At 44.9% G+C, this 24,678-nt stretch overlaps 1 protein-coding gene across 1 annotated transcript in view; it reads right to left on the reverse strand.

Annotated features, from left to right (window-relative positions):
• The window catches only part of cpne5a (copine Va), a gene marked incomplete at its 3' end in the record, with an annotated part of 80,129 nt that overhangs the window by 39,465 nt on the left and 15,986 nt on the right, over positions 1-24,678 (reverse strand). The window contains exons 4-8 of the mRNA XM_080497335.1: positions 22,299-22,402; positions 21,097-21,136; positions 20,143-20,157; positions 19,909-19,985; positions 4,295-4,358 (exon numbers count right to left, since the gene is read on the reverse strand). Of these exons, the coding sequence (XP_080353461.1) occupies positions 4,295-4,358; positions 19,909-19,985; positions 20,143-20,157; positions 21,097-21,136; positions 22,299-22,402 (300 nt within the window). The remainder of the gene's footprint in view (positions 1-4,294; positions 4,359-19,908; positions 19,986-20,142; positions 20,158-21,096; positions 21,137-22,298; positions 22,403-24,678) is intronic.

Consider the following 24,678-nt stretch of genomic DNA (forward strand, 5'->3'; position numbering starts at 1 on the left):
AGGAAAATCAAGGAAAACAATAAACTTTGAATACAATGTTTTTGAACCAACGAGACCATATGAAAGTGTCAATAAGCTGGATAACAGGACTGCTTTACAGTAAGCCCTGGAATAAAGTGCAGACGAGAGTCAACTGTGTAATGAAGCGAGACAATGTGACCAGAAGACACTCGGGAGTCTTGATCTTGCAGGAAGAAGAGCGGTTTCCACCCGGCTGGTCGTCCGGGGCTTCCAGGTTTCAAAGTGCCGCTATTAGATCTGAATCAGCACGGCGCCGGTTGGGGCCACCATCGATTTCTTTGACCCACATCAGCGCGGCGTGCTCCGGGCTGACCTAACCCCCATCACGCCACGTCACGCCACCAGACACTTCACAGAACAGACCTGCTCTGACACGAGAGCCAACTGCTGCTGGGCGGCAAGTCGGAAGCCGCAACACCGATTCAACGCACCGCGTTTCCTCGAACAACCGGCGGATTTAATTATGACTGCTCTTCTGGTTTCCCAGCGAAATGTTGAAACACACCAAAAAAGCAAAGGCCTCAGCAGCTAAACGACCTCCTGTATATCTATTTTAATTTCCGACTGACATTTCCAGTCTGTGATGTAGACGAAGAGCACATTAGTGGAAAATTGACTTTTTCTCATTTGTACAGTTGGATATGAACAAGCCAACTTATGGAGCCATCCACTGTGTGAATTACTCGTTTCAGTGTGTCAGTCTCTCTCTCTGGGTGGATTTTTTTTAAAATTATTATTATGATGATAGAATCTATAATTTCACAAATGCCCCAAAACAAAATAAAAACAACAACTTGTAACAAACCATGTTAAAAGAGTTGGCTCAGGTGACTTAAAGGCCCCGAAAAGCCCCGCTGGAAAGTTTCCTTCTTAACCTCGACGCCCCCCTGAGCACACGACAACGCAGCGCCGTCAGCCTTCATTAGGCTCAGATAACATATCCCCACTTCGGAGGGGAGCAGTGTTCTCTCATTAGGTGGGGTAAAAGCAGAACATTCATTTCAACCACCCAGGTTTAGGAGCGACGGGGGAACGAGTAAGTCCCGTCTCTCCTCCGCTGCCCTCTCCAGATATCGCTGGGAAACGAACGCATCCTGAGAGTGAACCTGGTCCGTCAACGGAATGCAGACAATGCTTGAGTGTTCGTTACTTCTGGTGATCTGCAGCATGAGTCATGGACCAGAAATGAACACAGTGCCTTTTATTGCATCGCCTCATTCATCCAGGTGCTGGTACATTATGACTGCAGATCCAACGGGAGGGAGTTTTCTCAACAAGCCATAAAACTGAAATAAAACTCGGATATGAGCATAAAGAGTAAAGGACTTTTTGTGCATCAGCGAAGGAATTTGTTTAATATAGATTCCAACAAATATATCATTGCATTCATTATAAAAATGTGCTGTAATTTGTAGTTTTTATGTGAATTAAAGTATAATTGATGATGGGGCTTGTGTTCTTTAAAGTTATCTTTAATGTCTCTTCTTCTTGAGGGAAAAAAAAAATACCTCATCTATAATCCACAACATCAATAGTAATTAGTGCTTAGTGTGAGGGAATAAAGACGTGCTTTATAGCCTGAGTGTAAAAGCCTCTGTTGTGGCAGATTTGTGATTTTGGCCCATATAAATAAAAACAGCCTTAATTTGACTCCACGGCGTTCCCGGTTGTATCACGAAACGACGCTTGCTTAATCCCCGAGCCGGCGGGAGCCTGCGGTTTATAGCTGTCACATGTGAACCGTCGCGTGCCTCGCCGAGATCCAAATCAGAAAAAGAGATGCAGCTGGACCATGAAGGCGACGTGAAAGTGAGCCACCCACTGCTCGGCGGCGCCACAGATAACGGCAGCCAAGAGGAAGCCTTTGATCCACGCAGAGGCTGTTGCTCCCGTCTAATGACACCCGGCAAATCCGACCGCCAAGGTGAGAGGCGACCAAACAGTCCCTGCAGGAACCCCCCCTCACCACCCCTCCTCCACCCCCCCCCCCCCCCCCCCCCCCCCCTCCCAGGTTTATTCCCACTCTGGAGGTCTCAGTTTTTCCCAAACAAGAGTTGTGGTGTTTACCTCGGGCGAAGCAGCAGCTCAGCTGCCTCCTTTTATTGGCCACAGGTGGATTATAGAATAAACACAGTCCAGATGGATGGAAGCAATACCAAACTGCTATAATTCATATGTGTGGGACTTGTGCTGACAGCCGTGTCTTCGGAGTCATCGTTTACAAGCTGTCGTTCTCTCGTGTTTTACCGTTCTCGGCTCAAACCCGAGGCGCCGCCGTTCAAGGTTAACTTGTGAGTAAACAGGGCGGCAATGGAGTGACATGTCAAGTCCGAGTCCCTCCCACACTGTAATTTTCAGTCTCCGAGTGAAGAAATTATCATTTGTACCAGCAACAATCATTTGCATTTATATTACTCAATCGCTTCTTGGAGTGGTGCTTTGGCGGCGATGCCGGTAACTCCCCATCATCACAGAATCAAAGCGGCAGATGACTCACATCAACCTTTCAATGGCTGTGAGCACCGACACTTTGGTTCAGCAGGACCTGATCGGTGACGGTTATCAACGTGGTTTTATTATCGTCTACCTCACTGTAAGATGCACGAAGGATGTCTGAAGTGAAATTTGGAGGAAAGTGACCCTACCTCAGAAGGCAAGTGAAGCCGTGTTAATTCACTTAGAGCAGGGGTCTGCAGCCTTTCACAATAAAAGAGTGGTTTTTGTCACTTTCCCTCAAATAACCACGTTTAATCTTAAAGGAGCTATTCATGTAGTTTGCTAAACTCATGTTTCATGCCTACAATTTAGAATACATTTAGCTGTTTTAACTTTTCAGACAATTTTAACTGATTCAGCGCGTTTGATTGTTTTTAACTGTTTTTTTTCTAGTCTCTTTTAGCTGTTTTCCCCTGCTTTTGCTCCATTCTTAAAAGTTTCAAAGGATTTGGCTATTTTTTCTTTCCAGCTAATCCTTCTTATCAGACTTTTTCCCCATTTGCAGCCTTTGTCTAGTAGCAGTTTTAGCCATTTTAGCCATTTTAACCATTTAACGTGGAGAGTCTTTTTGAAAATAAACCAGTTATGCAAATAAAATTGAAAGTGACTTTACCAGAATCCCAAAAGAACATAATAATAGGATGGAAATTGTTCTACACGTACTTTTCAGAATGCATCACTGAGCCAATACAGTGGAACTAAACAGTCACAGTTTGCGGACCCTTGTTACTATGAGTGGATGAAAAATCAAATTTTTCAGATTATTTCATAGAATTCAAAAAACTAAAATAGTCCTGAATGAGCTGTGTGCAAAACACTCAATTTGAAATCTTTGGCTCAAAACCAAATCGCAGCCGATTATATTTTTGCAGAAAATAAGCCGTTGATGTAACTTCGACCACCCACTCATGAACCCTGACTGGTTCGGACTGTCATCATTAACCACATTTAAATAAACTCTGTTCCCACAGCTGCTTTGTCTGTATCCTTTCATTCCAACTTTCACAGCAACAGAGTCAAATTCTGACTTTAAAAGTTATACCAGATAATGAAGGTTGTATAATTCTGGTTCAACTCGGATCCCTAACACCACTATGGAGCAGAAAGCCAGAAAGGGCTGAATCATTAGACGCTTACAGTCATTAGGACATCATAAAGCATGTGCCCTGAGGCCCAGCGGTTTACTGTACAGTCTCTGAGGGCGGCCGGTTGTTCCGTCCAATAAGTACTGCTACTTTCTCCCGCCCCACCGGCGCCACTATAATGTGATTATTTACCATCTTCATTTAGCAGCGCGAGGAGAAAGCCAATGGGCATCGGTGGACAGAGGTTATTAACGCAGACTCATGGATTAACACGCCACACATAGGCGCAAACGCCCGTTTTAGCGATTGGAAAGAAGGCGGTCTCATTAAATAGCCATTCAAACTCACGGCATGCTCACTATGTACACAAATTCCCCACGAGAGACGCAATTGCGTAGCAGCGCCGGCGTATCCCAGTCGTTTAATGACTTTGTTTATGATACAATATATCTTACTGAAGTCGGTGCCATTAAACATCTCACTTCACTCCGGAAGGCTCGTGATCGCTGTTAAACAGGCATTACGCACCGATTCCCCACCAACACACACTGTCACACAGCGACAAGCAAAATCTATCTTCAATTAAAATCCTCTAAGAGGGTCAAGTTCAACTTCAGACAAGTGAAAAATAGCAAAACATTTATTGAGACACTGGAAGGGACAATTGACTGGTGGAACCCATTTGTACGTACTCTGCAGTTTCCCAACTCCTCAGCGGATAAGATGATGGTGCCACATTTCTTTCCGGGGATGCCGCTGTGAAAGAAAACAAATATTCACTTTTCAGGAAAGAAAACCCAAAACACTTCTTTGTAAGTTTCCTCTTACTCTTAGTCTGCATGTTCTCCCTGAGCATGTGTGGCTGTTGTCCAGTTAATCCGGTTTCCTCCAACGGCATATTTAGGCCCCGTTTACATAAAGTTTCAAGTGAGAATGAATCGTTTTGGTGTTTTCGTTTTGGAAAAGTTTTACTTTTTAGAGAACATTTTTTTTAAGCAGAAATGCAGAAAACGATGTCGTTTTCATGTTGGGCCGCTTGCTGTCGGTTGTTTTTGCAAGGAAACCACACACACATGCACACAGAGAACAATACACTATAGGCGTTAACAATAGGAGTACACAGGCATTCTATATTCTCAGAAAGTTAAGCTTTGCCCGTTTCCATGGAGACAAAATCTTTTCAAAAAGTACCACCTTGGGAGCAGTTTTCAGTGGTTCCAAACACCCTTGTCATGTAAATGGACGCTCATAGTGCAACGACAGATTTGTATTTTCACCTGAAAATGTGGTGTCATAGTGATTTGGTGAAGAAGAAGAAAAATTACTATGCAAATGTCATGTATCATTCTCAACCTCAAAATTAGAAAAGTTGGGATGGATGGATGGATGGATGGATGGATGGATGGATGAATGGATGGATTCAATAACAACAGACAGCACATTGAGGTTTAGAGCATTAAAGCTACAGTTGAGAAGCAATCTTGTTATTTTGTGTTCATTCAGCAGTTTATTGATACAACGCTAAGAACTCATCTTTATCTGCGATCACACCAGTCACAAAACTCTTAACAAGCTTTCTCTTTTTCCAAGTCACATTTCAATACGTGCATAAAACACACGTGTGTATTTTCACACGGAAATATACCTTTCATCCAGTGCAACCCGGCATACGTGATTATAACGTTACCTGAGCGTGACAGTTTGACAGCTCTAATGAGCGCAATATATTTCCAGAACACCTCAGGTGAATCAAAAACAAGCTATAAATACAGCTGGCTCGAGTGCAATGGGGAATAAAACTGCCGCGATGCAGAAGTGCTCTTGTTCACCAGATCCATATTGAGACTTTAAAGCTCCGCAGGTCTGCAGTTGTTTACAACGGATTCCCACAGCAGCAGGCGATCGAGATGTAACGAGCACAAGAGGTGTCCTACATGTCTCTGGTTCTCCACTTCACCTCTCGACTGAGGCTCGATGACGATAACCTTTCAAGTGAAAGTGTTGTTTTGCATTTTCGTTTCAGAAAAGTTTCACAATTACACAGCAAAATATTGAAAATGGTGTAGTTTTCATGTTGGTGGTGTTTGTTTTCGTAAAGAAGCCGCACACACATGCTGCAGAGAGCAATGTGCTATAAATATTGTAGAGGACAAACAACCAAGGTGGATTTTTATTCAAAATAAAACTACCAAGTCCCAGGAGAATATGGACTGGGAGTCATGACACTCTGAATGTAGAACAATTACTTACTATGGTCGTGGTGCACATGTGCAGTAGCTGTATTTCCAGTGTCTACACGCAAAAGTAGTGTTTTTAGTGACTCCAAGTACCGTTTCCCTGCAAACGGACTCCCAAAACGCAACAAAACGTTTGCGTTTCCACTTGAAACAGTTGCCGTGTAAACGGGCCCTAAAATGTCAAAAAGTAAAGACAATGCCGCCCCAAAGTAAATGCTGAATGTTATTTGGCTGTATTTATTTTTGCGTTTTATCCCGTTTCACCAACTTTCTGTGTCCAATGAAGCTGTAAGAACGAAGATGAGTTCCTCTCCGATCATTCAGCAGCTCTCCAGCTGCCGACACTGCTGTAATCTTGCCAATGTACGGAGGAAGTTATTACACGAGCGTCCTGCTGTGGCCTTAGCTGGAGGCCAATCATTAGAAGGTCAGACATGCTGGAGATCCTCATCATACTGCGATGGCTGATGTGGCTGTCGGTAACATCGGACTGCGTACAGCCAGACGAGAGGCTGTTTTTCGCCACAGCGGCTTACATTATTTACAAAGATAATCTAAACAACAGACCTGCAGTGACTGAGCTTGCAGACCGGGATTATGCCGAAGGGGCTATTAGGAGATAGTCAGAGGTTTCCTCTTTCTTATCTGCCTGCGCAGGAAGTGTTTGTATTGTATTTTTAAGACGTATGGTACAAGGTGTTTCCATTAACCTCTCTCAGGCTTCCCGGACCTATTACACATACAAGACAATGATCCACCACAGCTACTGTAGCCCATCATGTACCAGCTTTGATCGATAGCTCAATACAACTGGACTGACCAAAGCATCCTCCTGCTGTAGTCTTTAATGAGGTAAATGAAGTCATTGCGCTCTCAAAGGGCAGGCGCACTTCATTCCCGAGCTCCATCTTCAACACCCACGAAGGCCAGCGTCAAGGTGAATTAACTGTCCTTGAATTATTGATGCTTTACTCCAAGTCACCGCCCTGCAGTTTGACGATGGTCTCAAAGAGCCAGTAAAGCCCTCGCCGACGAGGCCAGTAAACCCCGCACACTCCACGGGTCAAATTATCTCGCTGAGGTCACCATAATAGCTGACACTCTATCAAAGTAGGGAATGAGATCCAGTGATTGATAAAATATCAGCCCCGGTTCACGTGCCCCACGGTGCTCCAATCTCTGCAGCTGAGAAAAAGAGCAGGGACCAGAAAGGGCAGTGGTCCTTTTAAATTAGGCATGCATTATTGAGTGTGACATTCTCTACAGCCACGACGAAGTTACGGCGAAGAGCAAGCGAGCAGTGACGGGTTAAATACAGTTCCTGCCAGTTATCTGAGGCACAAGACTTCCTTGTTATTTTCTGGAAGCTTCCGCCGCTGCAGTGTGACTGCTGGCGATATGAAGTGTCCTGCATCGGGAGGCCTTTTTCTCTCAGCAGTCCTTCACCGACGGTTCTTCACTGGAGAAACGCTTTGATGATGAAATCATGTGAAATGTGCCGCCGCGGCCCTCCTTCCTGTACCATCCGCAGCGAGCGAGCGCTACAGTCGAACGGCTGTGTGGAACTGACAGGCTTTAATCAGCTGTTCGTGTGAACGCGTCCTACATCTGTAACGTGTGAATATTATAACGACTCCGGTCGAAGGCATCCGGGTGTTTTGTGATGTGCTGCAGTCGGAAAAAACGGTCCCGAATGCAACAACCCGGCCAGCTTGAGCGCCTAACATTACACCATCGAGATTGATTTGTTTTTGTCACACAGTTTTATGGAGCGTCCCAGAGGTCGATGGGACGAGTTACATCACCACCACCGGGAAAGTCAAATAACGTGCGGCTCTGATGTTACGACGTCCGTATTACACCAGGAAATGTATCATCATCAGTTTTTAACAAACACTGAGGGACACTGAAGGGGCTTGGAAATGACCCAGTTTAATCATGCATTTAGGAAAGAGCAACAGCAGACGGAGTGACTTTGCAGCTGCAGCATCCAAATTAAGATTCAAGAGCAGCCAGAAAGCTGAGGAAAGTTTTGACTCAGTCAGAAAAGACTGATGACAGCGTGTCGTCATCCACAGTGATTAATGTGGGCCGGCTGAAGTCTCCCTTCATCGCAAACAATGCAGGTGAGCAGTGAACACACTAACCAGATGATAAGTAGCCGTATTGCTCAAAGACATTCTCCTTAATGCGTACAGGCACACAGGATTCCCCTGACACTCGCCATATGTTCCTGACCAATCCGGTACCAAGCCCCGGTGCGTATTGATGTTGCCCGCAAACATCAGCAGGCCTCATAGTTACAGTCGGATTAGCATCAGGCCTGACGTTTCTGTTTCAGCAGCAACGCCAGAGATCAAACGACGCTTCACGGGTAAAAACAAACAAGTCGAGACAGACGTGGAGGGGGAGGGCCTCGTAGCACCGTGGCTGCCTCCACCGCAGACAAGAGGTGCAGAGGAGAAAGTGCTGCCGTGCTCCATGCTCTCACACAAACGGAGCGTTAGCCACAGCTGCCTTGACAGAGCCCCTGTTTGATCAACTGAATGGAAAGAGATCAAGCAGCATATTTCAGCATCACTACAATTACTTGGCCAAAGTTTTTGATACTGCTGCTCAGCAGAATATCAATGAGACGCCTCTCTGGATTTTGGCACGGGGGAGAGCGCATGACGGTCATTTATTCATCCCCAAAAAACAAGCATCTAAGATTATTGTGCATGACATATCACATTAGAGATATTCAGGCTCAATGTGTGGCCCCTATAATTTCCCATCTAGAAGCAGTTGCTGTCGTGAAACGGTGATTCACAATGCCTGTACCTTCCATTACCGGCCAGCGTGGAGTCGGGGCGGATGGAGGCTGCTGAGATTAAAGTCCGAACAAGGAGAAGGAAGCAATTGTTGATGCCGTTCACATTAGGTCATTAGGATGACGAATGGTCTTGATATTTAACAACGCCGCAACGTGTCGTGCATATGTGAGTGGGGGAAGGTTATCTCTTCAACAGCATGAGTGAGAGCCAAGACGAAGAAAACCTTTTTCCTTTTTTCCTCACTGCAGTTGCTGCAGGGTGGTTCTCTATATCTTCCTGAAGCAAAATAGCTGCATCCTTATCATGCTAAAAAAAAAAAAAAAAAGAGTGCTGTTTTGCATTTTTACCCATAATTGGGGATGAGCAAATTAAAAGATGTTTTTTTTTTTTTGGGGGGGGGGGGGGGGTTGACACTGATGTGCAAGCACTGCGAGAACTGAGATGAGAAAGGGGACACGGATGAAAACGAATGCTGTTCACTCTCCAGAGTCACTGCAACAATATCCCCAGTTAAACCCGAGTTGGACCCACTGTTTGGAGTTTTCATGTTCTTTTTTTTTTCTTTACACTCCACTTTATTGCTGCGTCCCAAAAAAACAACACCACCTCTCTGAATGTGACTCTGAAGTTTGTGACTCTCTGTGTTTCCATGATGATTGACAGGTGACCTGTTCGGATCGAACCCCGCCTTCATCCCTGGTCAACTGGGATCAGCTCCCCTCCGTTGGATAAAACAAAATCTAAAGGATGCAAAAATTGACAGATTGATATCCAGGTCAATCAATCCAGTGGATTCGCCCAGATGAGGAGATTGGGATAAATGAACAAATCTAGCTGTTTTGGGTTGAGTGGAGAACCACCAGAGATGGGAGGGCGTACCGGTCGTCTGGCTCGGTGCCACAGTAAACGTTCGGGGCAGTGGGCAGATCATAGTTGAACAGAATTAGACAAGGTTGCCAAAACTCTATGTGGGCTCAAATGGGATTATACCACTAATCCCCTTGATCTTCATACACCGATAAGTATCCATAATCCCTCACCTCACCAGGATTTAAAAATAAAAAAGACAGAATGTAAACTGCACCAGCTAATTCAAAAACCTGCTGTAGTTGTCGGAGAGAGGAAGAGAGCAGCGTCGTGCTTCTGCAGCGAGAGGAGCTGCTGTTTGTGTTTAGAGAAGGTAGCCACAGGCAACCTGAGCTGAGCCTTTTGAAGCCTTGTTACAAGCAGCACAAAGGAGTAAATAGGGAGACAAAATGTGGTGCACAAAAAATGTCAGATGGATATACAAAACAACCATGAAGAAAGATGCTGTCTGCTTTTTATTTATTGTTTTTCACCAGTAAAATGAAGCGCCACATTACCAGTGATCACGCCGATGAGGAATGACCATTAACACACGTCAGTGAAGGAAACTAACCCCGTCGTTTATCCTCTCAGTAATTACGAACACCATATATGACATCTGACTGCACACTGGCGTAACGAGTGCCGATTTGACATCTTGATTACAGGAGTCACAGCACGGGCTTCAATTAATATCCCAATGTTTGATTTAGTGGGATTTTAAGTAAATTTGGCTTTTATCAACCACCTGCGAGCTTAAAGTCGCTGGTTTTGACATTGAAGGAGGAACTACGAATCGAAAGGAAACTTTCTCTGTGGATCTAAAGTTAAAAAAACGTTCTTCTCTTCTGGGGCATCACGCAGCGGTATGGACATGCATATTGCTGTTAGAAAACCATTACAAAGTGCATTTCATACGATATGACCCCTTTAAAGGACGAGTACCAACCTTAAGCTCCTGAGTAGCGATATGAGCACTGATTCATTCATTAATTCTGACTCCATAAGTACACAGTGTGCAAAAGCTATGTGCCGCCATGAACCACGTCCCCACAGCCTATGCGTCGCCGATGATTCAAACTCTCTGTATCCACAGGATGTGCGTTGGCCCTTGTGAACCTCCTCTGCGTTCTAAAACTAATGAGCGGCATTGTGCTAACTCTGCCGCTCTAAAATGTCTCTGCTGATTAAGTCACTGGTTCCACGAACTGTTTCGCGGCAGATCATAATTTCCAGTTCTTATTTTTGTCATTCTGATGAATATGAAAGGATCTCCACATCTCGTCCTCCCTTGCATACCTGTGGGCGACGTTGCCGACGCACGATGTCCCTTAGTACTCGCCGAGTCGTCAAAGTCCGTCGTGCAGAATCAAACAGACGCCTGATAGTGGTGTCGATGCATCCCTACGTGTAATGTAAATTGCATCTCATCCCTTTTTCCCAGTGCAGGTGATGGACATCAAATCAGAGCCCGACTCCCCCTTCGGCTGAGTCTCCGGGCTGAGGCACCTTTCGCCCCTCACCTGGTGTAATGGAATTCATATCATGCACTGGGTCGACCTGACCTCCTCTGTGGGTGTTACTGCTGACTACAGATTGCAATCTGCGTGCTGACAGATTGTTTTCAGCTGCTGCAAAGATCAGGAACACAGGAGTGTTATAACGGGGTGGCAGGGAGCTCATTCAGAAGCTCTCGGGTTGTTCTCGCTCGTCTCCAGCGGGCGCAGCTGTGGTCATGGCAGAAACCAACAGCATCTGTTTTTGTGTATGAAACACATAATTTCTGCAATGTCTGCAGAGGGAAAATAAAAAAATCTCCACTGCCCTGATATGATCTCACACCAGAGGCCTCCGTCAGTGTAAAGAGAAAACTCTTGTGTTTCATTATCGACCAAACTCTAAAAGCAAATACCTTCCACAACAGCAGCATAAATTAAATCAATGGCTTGTCTTCATGGCGGAACATAACACAAATCTTCATATTTCGCTTCACGTCGAAATCCATGAAGAGTCGTAAATGGAGCAATTTAGCTGAATGTGTGGGAAGGCCAGGTGAGCGAGCTGCGCTGTGCTGCTGAGAGAGGAGACTTCTTGCATCTTGCGGCGTCAAAATTTGCAGCTAATAAACCCCGATTTCACTGGACAACAAGGGTTCCTGTGCACTCAGCACGGCTGGGCTTTTCCACATCTAAGCAGGAATACACATTATTAGAGTGGGACCCTTGTTAGTGTTCAGCCTTGGAGCTCAAATTGGCATTTAGCGAGGCAGCAGAATGCTCTAATTGTGTGTGATGTCCCGAGGCAGAAGACGGTGATTACTGTAAGCCGTCGAAAACACTTCACCTCCCAGTTAAGTGAAACAAGCAAAACCCGGGACGCAAAGTTCGAGACACACTGTACCTGCATCCGTCTTTCCATTTATAGCACCGAGAGCCTCTCGGATTAGGGATTTTCAGTTTCACCACCAAACGACCTCCTTTCCCTCCCACTCGCTATTTAAATCTGCAGTTTATTTCATCTCAGAGGAAGATCCGCCGTGTAGCCCCGAGTCAGGCAGACAGCCACATTCACCATCCCCTTTAAGAGAACTGCGAGTCTCTGAAGGCGAGATAAGACGAGTGCAGATCTTTGCTCGAGTTATGACGCTCTGCGCTTCGACACAGTAGCTTGAAATATTGTAAGCATGTCATGTATTTGATATTAGGTTTTAACAACAGGGCTGGTTAATGAGTGACGCTGCAGGACTGAATGAAAGGATCCATGGTGGAAACTGTACATCATGTTGCTGCTGTTGGGCTCAAATCGACCTTTTGCTAGAAAAATCTCCTCCCACAGGCGTGTCCAGATCCTGGATTTATACCCATGCTGAAGCACCCTACATGAGGTATGGAGAAATAAATAAACAGGCTTGATATCAATCTTTTGTTTAACAGTTTTTCTTAGTCGAGTTTGGATGTTCCTCCTGTGCCTGTTGGTTTTCATAAGCCTCCTCCCACAATACAAAAGCTGACATTTACTGAGATAAGGCTGACGCTGGATGAAAATACAGATGTTACTGGGGCGGTACAGAGACCCAGATGCAGAGCAGCGAAACACAACACACAAAAATAGACAAAAAAAAGACAGGACATTCAGAAAAAGGGAACAGAAAGCAGTCCTGCTGAAGTATATCAACAATGACTCAATACTGCCAACTAGTGGGCAGGAGGTTAGAGACAAACCGGCAACTCACCAAAACCAAGATTACTTATGAATGGAGGTGCCGACCAGAACTAAAAAAAAACAGGAAGTGGAACTGAACTAATTGAGAAAATGTATGAATGGAATAAGAGTAGGAAGCACGGAGAATACCTACGTCGAGCTGCGTTTTTGCAAATGCTATTATGACGAGGAGCAGAGGCGTCATGCTTCTCGTTACACTGCCCCCTATAGGTTTGGCATGCTCGTAGTAGTTAACAAGGTTTGCGTAAATAGATTTTTTGGGGGGAAAATGATCTGGTGTGAACAATGTGTTTGAAACTGTAGAGTGGGGGGAAATATCAGTTTTCGTGAATACCTGACTGTGTGAACGTGACCTGCTGCAGGTGAATCCACTGAGCTGACTGCTGTGAGCTTCACACACACCGTCAAGGCCGTGAGAGCAAAGAGTAGTCAAACTGTGTGAATAACTCTGAAAACAGAACAGAGCTTCTTACGAGTTCAAAAACAGAATATGAATTTGATTTTACAACATCAGACACGCAGAATAAAAACCTTCAAATCCGCCTCAACGTGATGAAACACTTTAGATCTTAAGATATTTACCAAATACATATTGCATCAGATTGTACTCGGGTTGCTGTGTGAAATGCTTAATCTGAAACTCAATTACAGAAGTGACAGTTTTAAGAGACGAATCGCTAAATTTGAGGGCTGCTAATTTGATAATTATTACGCGAGATTAATTTATATTTTATTGTCATTGTTATGACTGTTGTGATCATCATTCAGTATTCACACTGCCGTGAGCACACGTCATTTACGACGCACATAAAGGTCAAGTATTAAACACGTTATTCAGCAGCCACTGCAGTCCGGGTGTCGCCATGAAGTGTTACTAATAATTTAAGAGTAAATCTAAACAGTGTCATTTCCACCCTGACATTACAGGCCCTCGTTGTCACGTAAACGGGGCCTGAGTGGCTTCATCATGAGTGTCACGTCAGCTTACGAAGAGCAATGCGGCGTAATTTTTATAATGGCTAAAAGAAATACACAACTTCAAAATGCTCACAGTCCCAGCCTCTGGTCTCTTGTGAGGAGAGCAGTGGCTGCAGAGGTGAAAACTATTTGCTGGACAGTGAGCACATTACCACTGCCTTTGGCCGTGAGTTGCTCGGACGTTCCCGTCATGAATTAATTTTTTGATCTAGATATTTTCTCTCGCAGGCGAAAGACACATCTGTGAATTCTTAGTTCAAGGAAGCCAAATACTGTATTATACATGTGTAATCTGTCCATAATAATTTAGTATTAATTGTTTTTTGTTTTTTTATTTCTCTGAATTCCTTCACATCTCTGTGACGTTAAACTGAATGTGGGAAAATTTGCTAGAATCGTGTGAACTTCTTTGTTTCCCACATTCGACTCTGCGGCTGCATGTTCAATTAATTATTTCACCTTTCTCTTTAGGGTCGCTATGCTTTTCTTGAAAATGGGAAACTAAACAACAAACCACCCACCCAAAAAATGCATGATAAGCAAACGTTTGTCTCTGTGGAGGTCATTTAAAAGGGAGCTAGTTATTTTCATCTGACAGCAGGCTGGACGCTGATGCAGTATGTCGCAACACAGGAAACGCCACATAAATCCCTGCTGATACCGATAGTTATCAAATAAACAGGCGTGTGATTTTGATCGCATTTAGAAATCTTGCACACTTTAATCGACTTATTCCTTTATCAAAAATCCAAGCGAAAATCAGTCAGTTTAACTCGTCTTTCATCTCTGAGGATTTCATTATTTATTTCTGGGACTCCACCCCTGGGTTTATTTAATGTAGTCTCTGCCTGGCCTTTGACTTTGAAGTTTTGCATTCAAATTACCGCTGCGGCGCCGGCTCCGTCGGGCTGAAAAGACTGATTTCTTTCATACTACTTTCAACTGCATTTAGAGAAAAGGCATTACACATACAGTCCCACAGTCGTAATGCAACCAAGGCCATAAAATCAATGTTTCATTAAACTTTAATATTGTCTCTGCATCTAAGTAACACAGAAGCAGTGTGCGACATTAACCGCAGAGCTGTCTCGTTGTATATGAAGCCACTGTGTACCGTACTGTTGGGGTTACATTTTTATTACATCGGTGGAGAGTTGATACTTTGTTTACTAGGGATGTACCAATACTGATACCAATACCGATACCAGTATCGGTTATCGGGTACGATACTGTACGAAGGTAAAAGCTCCCTGATACAACCAGCCGAGTACTACAACCCGCCAGGTGTGAACGTGCCCTGATACACCCATTAACCCTCTGTCTACAGTCTACAGTACCCATAAGCCGCTGTTTCTCCGCCACAGTACGTGGCGGAGCAGGAGGTTACGGTACGGCACCACAACAGAAAGTATGGTAAAAATGTAGGCGGGGTTGTGAACGACTCCAGCGAAGAACATGGATGTTGTGTTATGCTGACATGTCAATAAATCCAGTAAACAAATCAACCAGTGAGGGCAAAGCGGCGCATGTAAACAACAACGGAGGGGTTACGGCCGATCAAATAATTAAATATTGCACAAGAACTGCCCTGTGGACTGTAGACGCAGCAGCCTGGTGTAAAGCGATGTATCGCCTTCGCATATCATTTACAAATGGGGCACAAATTAGGTTTCATGGCATTGAGTGAGTGCTCATATCGATACTCCGTGTCGGCAAGTAGCTAAAGGTTCGCACTCGTACTGGTATTCGTCCTATAAAAAAAAAAAAAAAAAAGTGTTTATTGTTGCATTCCTAGCTTTTACAAAACTTACCGGCTGACCCTGACCTGTGTAAACACGTTTCTCTGCACCTCCTCCTCGGTTGGCGTGCCACGGTCACCATTGTAGGAACAAGCGAAAGACGAGACGATTCCTTTTGATGGTCGGTGTTTTTCACCGCGGGTGAGAAACTGTCGAGGTGAGTCTTTGATGTGAGCTGCAGCTCTCACTTCAATCTTCTTCATACACTATCTTATTTATTTCCACAAATCCCCTTCCCTCCTCTGGCTCCCGTGGGTGCAGCCAGCGCCCCCACACCAGTCGCCACATGCGTAGGGTTCATTTCCAGCTCCGAGCGTGCGGCAGGAGGAGACCGTCACAGCGGGCTAATGGGTTTAACATGCTAATGGTGTGCAGCACCATTCACACACTCCAGTGTGTGGTGTGATTCACGATACGAACAGAAAAGGTTCCTGCCATTTGTTTAATGAGCACCATCATCATGTTTCCTCCACTGTTAGGATCCCCCGAACACACGGTCGCAGCTGTGTGAGCGACGTCACAGCCGACATGTTTTCCTGGTGGAGACGCCGCCGTTCACCTGCGTCAATCTGTAAAGCTTTGCATTTCCTTCCCTTTACCAGCGACTGTGATGCATGGCTTTCATTAAAAATGGATTATAAACAGGATTTGTACCACTGTCAGTTCAGTGCCTCATCGCTCACATTCATTCAGTCTGGAACCTTGTTATTTCCTTTGAAGTGAATATCACACCGTCGCAATCGTCTGGTGAATTCAAATGAAGGTAAATTCCAGTGCGAAGTGCAAGTCGCGGGTTCTGTTTCACATTGCGTTTGTGCATCTTCTCGACACAATGTGGATAAAATAGGAAACCCCAGAAATGATGAAAACTAGGTGCAAGAATGAGCATCCACTTAAAAAAATTATTTGGTAAATAGGCTTACAGGTGAAATCCGCTTATCTCTGTGGAGCATCGCAAAACAAACAGGACTAATAATTCTCAAGCAAGAGTGTTTGTGGTTTTTCCAAATGAATCTTTGCCTCTTCCTGGAAGTATCTCTTCTTTCAACATCAAGGAGACCCCGACAATGTTTCAAGTGAAAACGCATCATTTTTGCACTTTCATTTCAGAAAATGTTCACGTTTATGTTTTGAAAACAATGTCCGTTTACACAGAACCGCTGAAATTATGGAGTTTTCATATTGGTTTAAACTACAGCGAGTGCTTAAAGCAGTATTGTTTTTTCACGAGGTATTTTTCCATACTTGTGGGCCAATGCATGACTTACTGACTTTCACTAATATTAAAGTAAAAGTCTTACTCGGGCCAAGGTTCTCTGCAGTCTCCTCTCTATTTCTCCCATCTGTCAATGGAAGCCAAAACACAAAAAGTCTCCCGACTCCCTCACAGAAACGTATTGCTTGCTGGTTTATTGTATAGCTGTACTGCACTGGAGCCAAATAATTTTCACTCTAGCCGATGATGAATCAGTGAAGACTCTGACGTGTGTGGACTCACCAGTGTTTCGGAGACAAAAGTTCGGTCCAGCTGAGGCGGAAAAACAATTGTCTGTTAAGAACTGAAGATAATTTTGATCAGTCGGGGTCAAGTTAAGGTGAGTCGAAGCTAAAGCTAATGATACGGGAAGGCTGGGATAATTCAGCGTAATGGCAGCGTGCTGGATCGAGGACACTAAAGCAAGAATAAGAGAAAAGGATGAAAAGGGGAGAAAAAAGAAACGTGATTGAAAAGGAGGTCAAGCTATGAGAAGAAGTGCAATTTGGCAAATGAAAGGAAAAGGAATAAATGAAAGATGAAGTGTGGAAAATAGGGAAAGAGGTGCTGATGTGCTTCTTAAGCAGGTCATTGGATGCAGAGAGTCTCGGGGGGCTCGTTTAAGCATGACTAACAGATTTCCTCAGTCCCTGCAGGAGTCGCTCCTCAAAGCCTCAAACGCTACAGTCCGGAGAGGCTCTGTCACTCTGGGATGCATGGCAGGCAAATGGAGCACAGAGCCATTAAGCCACTCTGGACTGACGCCGGCTGCAGACGGGAAGGAGAACGCCGCTGCCCCGGGGTTACAGGACAGGGACCAATAAAGCTCGACACTTTTAACAAATGTCATCGACGGGGGAAATCAAAGGAAACGTTTCTGTATAACCGTTAACTGTGTAACGGCAACATATAATCACCATCTTTCTCTCAGCGGAGATCAAGGTGTCCGCTGAAACTGAGGAATCGATATCGTTCTCCTTCTCGTGGGCCTGGAGCTGCTGATCCGGCTGCCTGGCTCTGATTCGAGCCGTGAAGTCGAGTTGACAGCGTTCTGGTCAACACGGCCTCTTCATCCTGCTCATCCTCTTATTCGGCACTGAAGGGCACCGAGCTCTGTAATCTACTAATGCCAGTCTCCGGTTCACGGTCGACAGCGAAGCCCTGCTGTTCTCACAACACCCCCCACCCCCCCCCCCCCCCCCCCCCCCCACCCCCCAGCCCTGAAAGTCTGGGGTCAGCCCCGCCTCATTTATCACATAAATATAGACAAGCTGCACTAAAGGTTTGTTGACAAGACAACATTTTCAAGTAAAAATGCAACAATTTTGTTGCATTTAGGGTGTTGGTTGACAAAACAACGGTGCTCGGAACCACAGAAAACACAACTTTTTGCAAAACGGCTGCCGAAGTGAAACTTTCGGAAAAAAGTTCCGACACAGTCGAGGTGTAAACGGAGGAAAATGCACATTTCTGGAAACGCTGGGTTGCTACTGCACATGTGCACCAGATCCATAGTAAATAGCTCTTATGTAGATGATCAAGTAAATGGACAATGGAGAGTCATGACTCACAGGACATATTCTCCTGAGACTTGGTAGTTTTATTTTGACAGTCACCATAAATATAATAAAACTTGGTCGTCTGCCCATACAAATGTCGGTGTGCTCCCATTGTTAATGTTTCTAGCGTGTTGTTCTCTGCGTGCATGTGTTTGTGGTTTCATTGCAAAAAGAAACAACAGCATGAAAAACTACGTCGATTTCAGCATTTCTGTTGTGTAAGCGGACATCGTTTTCAGAAAGTTGACATGTAAACACAAACCTTTTCTGAATGTTGTGTAAATGTGGCCTTGATGTCACACACACACACACACACACACACACACACACACACACACACACACACACACACACACACACACACACACACACACACACACACACACACACACACACACACACACACACACACACACACACACACACACACACACACACACACACACACACACACACACACACACACACACACACACACACACACACACACACTCCACCTAACATTAACACAGCTCTGCAGAGCCGCAGACTGATGGAGGTTTTTTGTTAATCTGGACAGAAAACCCAACAAATGCAAATGACAGATGAGAGAAAGCGCACGTTGGGTGATGGACAGAGCAGCTTCAGGGCGCCATAATTCCTACTTGACAGTACCAAGCGTCTCACACTGACTTCAATCCATTTTTTTTGTGCAAGATCACCTCCCTAATGACAATAATTGTATCAAGAAAGCCTCCGGTCTTGTACAATTACCCATCTCCATCCAACCACGCAGGTCTAATCTTGCACTATAATGTACGAGACAGACGGCTCTGGAAGGATGGCGTATTTATCAGCGCCTCATCTTTGTCAGAACGTGTGGAATCCAGTCATGTCTAAGAGGAGGGCTGAGTTCAGATTGGCAAGGCATCGTTTTCAACTGAAAACACATCGTTTTTGGGATTTCGTTTTGGAAACAGTAACGTTTTGAAAACGATGTCCATTTACATGTAAACAACAGAAATTCAGAAAACTGAAGTCTTCATGTTGGGCCAATAGCAGATGCTGTTTGTTTTTGTAATGAAACCACACACATGCGCACAGAGAACAATACAATATAAACATTAACAATCGGAGAACACAGACATTCATATGGACAGACAACAAAGTTGGATTGTTTTTCCAGACGACTAAAACTACCAAGTCCCAGGAGAATAGGGACTATCATGACACTCTGGAGGCAAACATTGTTCTTATTGTCCATCTACTGAGCACGTGCAGAAGAGTTTTTTACTGTGGCCGTGAAGCGCATGCAACAATCGCAGCGCATTTGTCGTCAACACAAAAACAGAGGCCACGGGTTTTCAGAAAGTTGCGTTTCCCCCCCTTTTACACATCCAATGAGCAGGAACGCTTTCAAAAAACTCTCCGAGCACCGTACACATCTTGTAAACAGACGTCTTAAAACACAACAAAAGCTTAGCGTTTTCACTTGAGAATTTTCATTATCTGATCCTTTCTAAAAACTCGTGTTTTTGCTTTATGGGAGGAGTCAGACATCTGACACTTTTCCACACAGCTAAACGAGGGCGCGGACACAGGAAGTGAAACTCACCCCAGAGGTTTCTCCAAGCGGCTGGCAGGCGAACCCACAATCTCCCCCAGCGTGCAGTGCACCTGTCCGAGGAAGTCCTGCCATAGGGAGGAGGCATAAAGTGGGATGGAGACAGACACAGGATGGGGGCATTCAAGTGGGTCACGGGGGTAACAGGGAGAGTCGGTGAGCAGTTAAGCATGTTTATAAGGATTGTACAGGAAATAATTGGGACATCTGAGAGCAGACACGTACGTTAAAGTCGGTTGGCTTCCGGGGTGAAGAAGAAGGAGGAGGAGGAGGAGGAGGAGTAGGAGGAGGAGGAGGAAGAGGAGGAGGGAGAGAGAGACACCAGGCAGCAGCAGTGACACAACAGAGCATATCATGGAACAGAAGGCACACGACTCAAATACCAGGCTGTCATCAACCGAGTGCAAGAAAGAAGAGCAACACTGAGTATGTAAAAGAGCAGATAGGCAGAGAGCGAAAGACAGAGGGTGAGGAGTCAAAGAGGAGGAAAAAAGAAAGCGAGAGAGGGAAAGCGATGGAAGGAGCTTCGCACGGGGAACGATTTGTTTGCAGAGAATGGCACGCAACACAAAAACACTACACGACAGAAGCATATCCAAGGATGACTATTTCAGCAGTATGCAAACCGAGTGCTGCAAATATATTGTTTGCCGCCTGCATCGTCGGCACTGATTAATCAAAGCTTTCAGCATTAAAAATGATGCTAACATACATTCAAGTTAATGAGCTGCTCCGGTGAATGTATGTTCTACAATCAAGCATCGCTGCTTGTTTTCAAATGGATGTAATCTGTCCTGGAAACTCCAAAAAAGCTCCACATAATACACGGGGAAATGCTTTGAATAGCTTTGATAATGATGTGCAATGCTTCACTTCTCGTTTTAAAAAGAAGGGTAATGAGGTTATGCCAGTTGCAAATGAAACTTTGATTATCATTGCCCTAGAGAAATAATCCAAATTATTTTGGAAGCAGATGGAAGGTAAAGACAATTAAAAAACAAACAAAAAACAACAACAATCTGGCAGATGAAGCACTCATTATTTTCAGATATATTTGAGCATTTAGATGCTACCAACTTTGGTTTGCATAGTACGAAAATATCACACATGCTCACACTTACAATGTCGGGTCAGTCAAACACAATTGTAAAAAAAAAAAAAAAAAACTTCTTCACTTACATGTTTCGCGAGATCTGGACTTTTAGAGTCAATATCATACCTGAAATCACAAGGGAACCACAATTCACAGAGGTTTGGGTGTCGGTGACATCAGAAGAGTTTACAAATTACCGGTGACTCCGATTAACAGATTCTGGCTGCTGTAGCGTGGAAACTCCCTGCCTGTCAATTACACACTTGGGTCAGTGTGTATGTTAGTGTGTGTGTGTGTGTGTATCACAGCGCTGCCCAGGAAAAAAAATAAAAAATAAAACAAATAACACGTAAGCAATAAAGTGACAGTTAATTAAGGGAGTCATTTCACAGTTTATGAATGTAATTTCTGCGTTGTACCAGGGGGGAGATCCTGAAACAATCTACCAACGCTGGGAAAGTTTTGGAGCATCTGCCAGTCAAACTTAATGTGGAAGTAATTAAACCTGAGAGCGCCGCCGCTCCCGCCTCTGTGATAAAAGAGAGATGTAAATGAGCAACACTAATTGTGAGGGGACGTACTCCCGTCTTTCCTGTACCAGTGTTGTATCACGATAACACAGTAAATGAATTCATTAAGTGCCTGGAGCTCCTGGGAGACCGCCGGCTCAGTCCTGGGTACCTCCTGGAGTGCCGCAGGGGACTTCACACATGAAGGGTATGGGTTTTTTTTTGTTTTTTTTTGGGGGGGGGGGTATCTCCTATTCTTGAGGAAATGAAAATGGGCAAGGAAAAAGGGGGAATGTAGGAAATGATCAGACTCTGTTGTGGGCGGCTTGAAAATGAAGCAGCACCTTCCTGACCCTCTCACTCGTCTGGCCTTTTCAACAAGGGAGAGATAGAAGAGGGATCACAGAGGCCTCGCTGAGTTTTATGGGAACTTGGTTTCAGACATTTGCTTTGCTGAGCAGCAGGAAGATTAAGGATAAAACTTTCTATGAAATATTTATCAACCCTATACCAATCCGCCCTCAACGAACGACTGCTGAGAGACCGCACCAATGAATAATTCCTCAGGAGAGAGCCGAGCTGCGACGGGGAAGGCAGGCAGGGAAAAGAGAGAGAGAAGAGGTGGGACGGGAGAAAGAGGATGGATGGGAGATGATGGAGATTGATGACAGGGAAGATGTTAAGCCTGTGGTGGATGAGGGGGAGCTGCTGGACTGGTTTATAAGACAAACAGCGAGGTTTGTGTCCTCGGAGAAATACAATCCGACGGAATAACTCACACGTCAAAGCGCAGGTTCTGTTTCTCCTCAAAGAAGTAGTCCAGGATGTACTTCCTGACAAAGTCTGGGTTTAACGTGTTGTCTATCACCTCCGTTCTCCCAAACTGGATCAAAACAAACAGAGAAAAAACAGGGGGGGTCAAATGAAGTTAGTACACAACATTGCGACGGCGCAGGAATGATGGCTGCTGCTCCATCGCCTCACCCCCTCACCGACAGCTGCGTGAATTCATGACTCCAGATGTGATGGAATCTGATTAGAAGTCAATGACTGCACAGCGTACACCTCTACTTCTCCACCTTTTTGTTTTTCCATCGCGCCGAGGAGGAGCGAACGTTTTAATGAGTCCGGGCAGGGAGAGAAAAACACACCTGGAACAATAAAACCTGGCAAATCCCATCCGTCAGCCATTAATACTAAAAGTAAAGCGCAGATGTTTAAAGAAAAAAGAAAAAAAACGAGAAAGAAAGAAAGAAAAACTGTCAGTGTTCCAGAGAAAAACTTGATGTGCCACAAACAAATCAACAGAAACCCAAAATGTTGCATCACACACACACACACACACACACACATTAATTGTATCCAGAATGAATAATTCAAAGTCAGAGAGCTGATGTTGAGCTGCATAAATAAAACATCCTCTGTAAAAAGTGTTGCCATAAACTGACACAGTGAATTAATAATAGCGTTGCCGAGGCTTAATTAGGAGATGAAACAGCAGGATTACAGACTCACACTTTTGTGATTACATCCAGCGGGGGTACGACTTAAAGCGAAACCTGCCGTGGGAGCAGACGTACATCGCGACAGTGACAGAATACTTAGGAGGGATCGATGCCGGCGCTAACTGGAAGACAGTCGGGCCGGATTGTGTGGAGCGGAATGACAGAGCGTGGCTTTGCTGAAGTGTCACCTGCCATCCACAATAAAAGTGTGTCTCACTCTATGAAAGTTTCAGTGCGGTGCTGCTTCCTTCTCCTGAGATTCAAGGGGCTAGTTGAGAGACAGAAGCTGAAATTAGCATCTGGGGGTTGGGGGGGGGCGGGGTGGACCTTCGGCATCTGGCCCGGGGCCGAAGTTAACAACGAAGGAGGAATCAGCGCTGGATCAGTGTATAAACCACCTGGCAGGTACACGGTCAGTCTGTGTGGCCGAGCTTTCAAAGCATGACAATTAACTGTCAGCAAAAACGAGAAAAAAAAAAAAAGGACCCGACTGCAGAGATATCTGGGCGCTGGCAGTGCTCGTCCTCTTTTTTTTTTTTTTTTTTTTTAAACCATAAAGAGAAAATACTGTTGTGCCAGAACATGAGAAAAATTCCTCCTGGTAGAGAGATTAACGTCAGAGGGTTTGATTTGCAGTGGAAAGGCCGGGCTTTCGCTTGGATTTCAGGAGGTTATATTGTGCCAACTGCGCAGCTGAGTGAGAAGAGACAGAGGTGGAAACCTGCCATGCACCGGGAGTAATCACAGACCAGGGAGTCGAAGATGAAGACATGAAGACGTGCGCTTAACAGAATGATAGGCTGAAGCTACAGTTTTATACGACGGCCGGGTTCAGAGAGATCTGATGAATACACTCAACTGCAATCAAAACACAATGAACCCTTAACATTTGTCTCCGACGTCTGATGGGGGGGAAACAGTCGACGGGGGACTTTGTGCCACAGAAGAGTAATTGGATTACAGCCGGCTGGCGACAGAGGGAAACTTGCTCTTCCCGACCATATCTTCTCCCCGAAGAACAAAAAAAAAACCACATTACTTGACAGAAGGGAGCGCTTTGGATTTATCGACACTGCACAGCTCGACTGGGCCGCTGACAAAGCCGCCGAAACGCCGGGTCGTATCTCTTCCGGGAGGCGCCCACAGTTTGTACACTGGGGCTGAGACGCGGTAACCAGAGGTGACAGGTGTGGGAGGCTCTTCTCGCCTCCGCACTTGATGCACATCTACATTTGCATGTTAATAACTGGGTCCTGGCTGCCGTCTCTATCAAAGCTCACTTCTCTGTGAGCGGAGGCCGGCTGAAGAGCCTTGAAAGACACGAGAGGACAGACCGGCAGCCACCGAGATACTCAAGTATATTTTATTTCTTTCAAATGTCAAGGCTGGAGGAAAGTTTGACCAGTTGAAAGGATATTTATATTTGATTTTGGGCCAACGAAAGAAGAACTCATTCAATTTGTTTGATTTGGATTTCAAACAGGGTTAAGGCGAAGGATCAGGGCCGGTGTATGACGAGTCGACATAAAGAGTACTGGATTACACGCACATGCAAACATTTGCTAAGTATAACAACAGGAGTATTGAAATGAAGGCTTTATGATGCATTAGGAACTGTTAAATAGGATCAATTCCATGTTCATTTGTTGGCATT

Source organism: Blennius ocellaris, assembly GCF_963422515.1.
Source record: "Blennius ocellaris genome assembly, chromosome: 5".
Taxonomy (NCBI): domain Eukaryota; kingdom Metazoa; phylum Chordata; class Actinopteri; order Blenniiformes; family Blenniidae; genus Blennius; species Blennius ocellaris.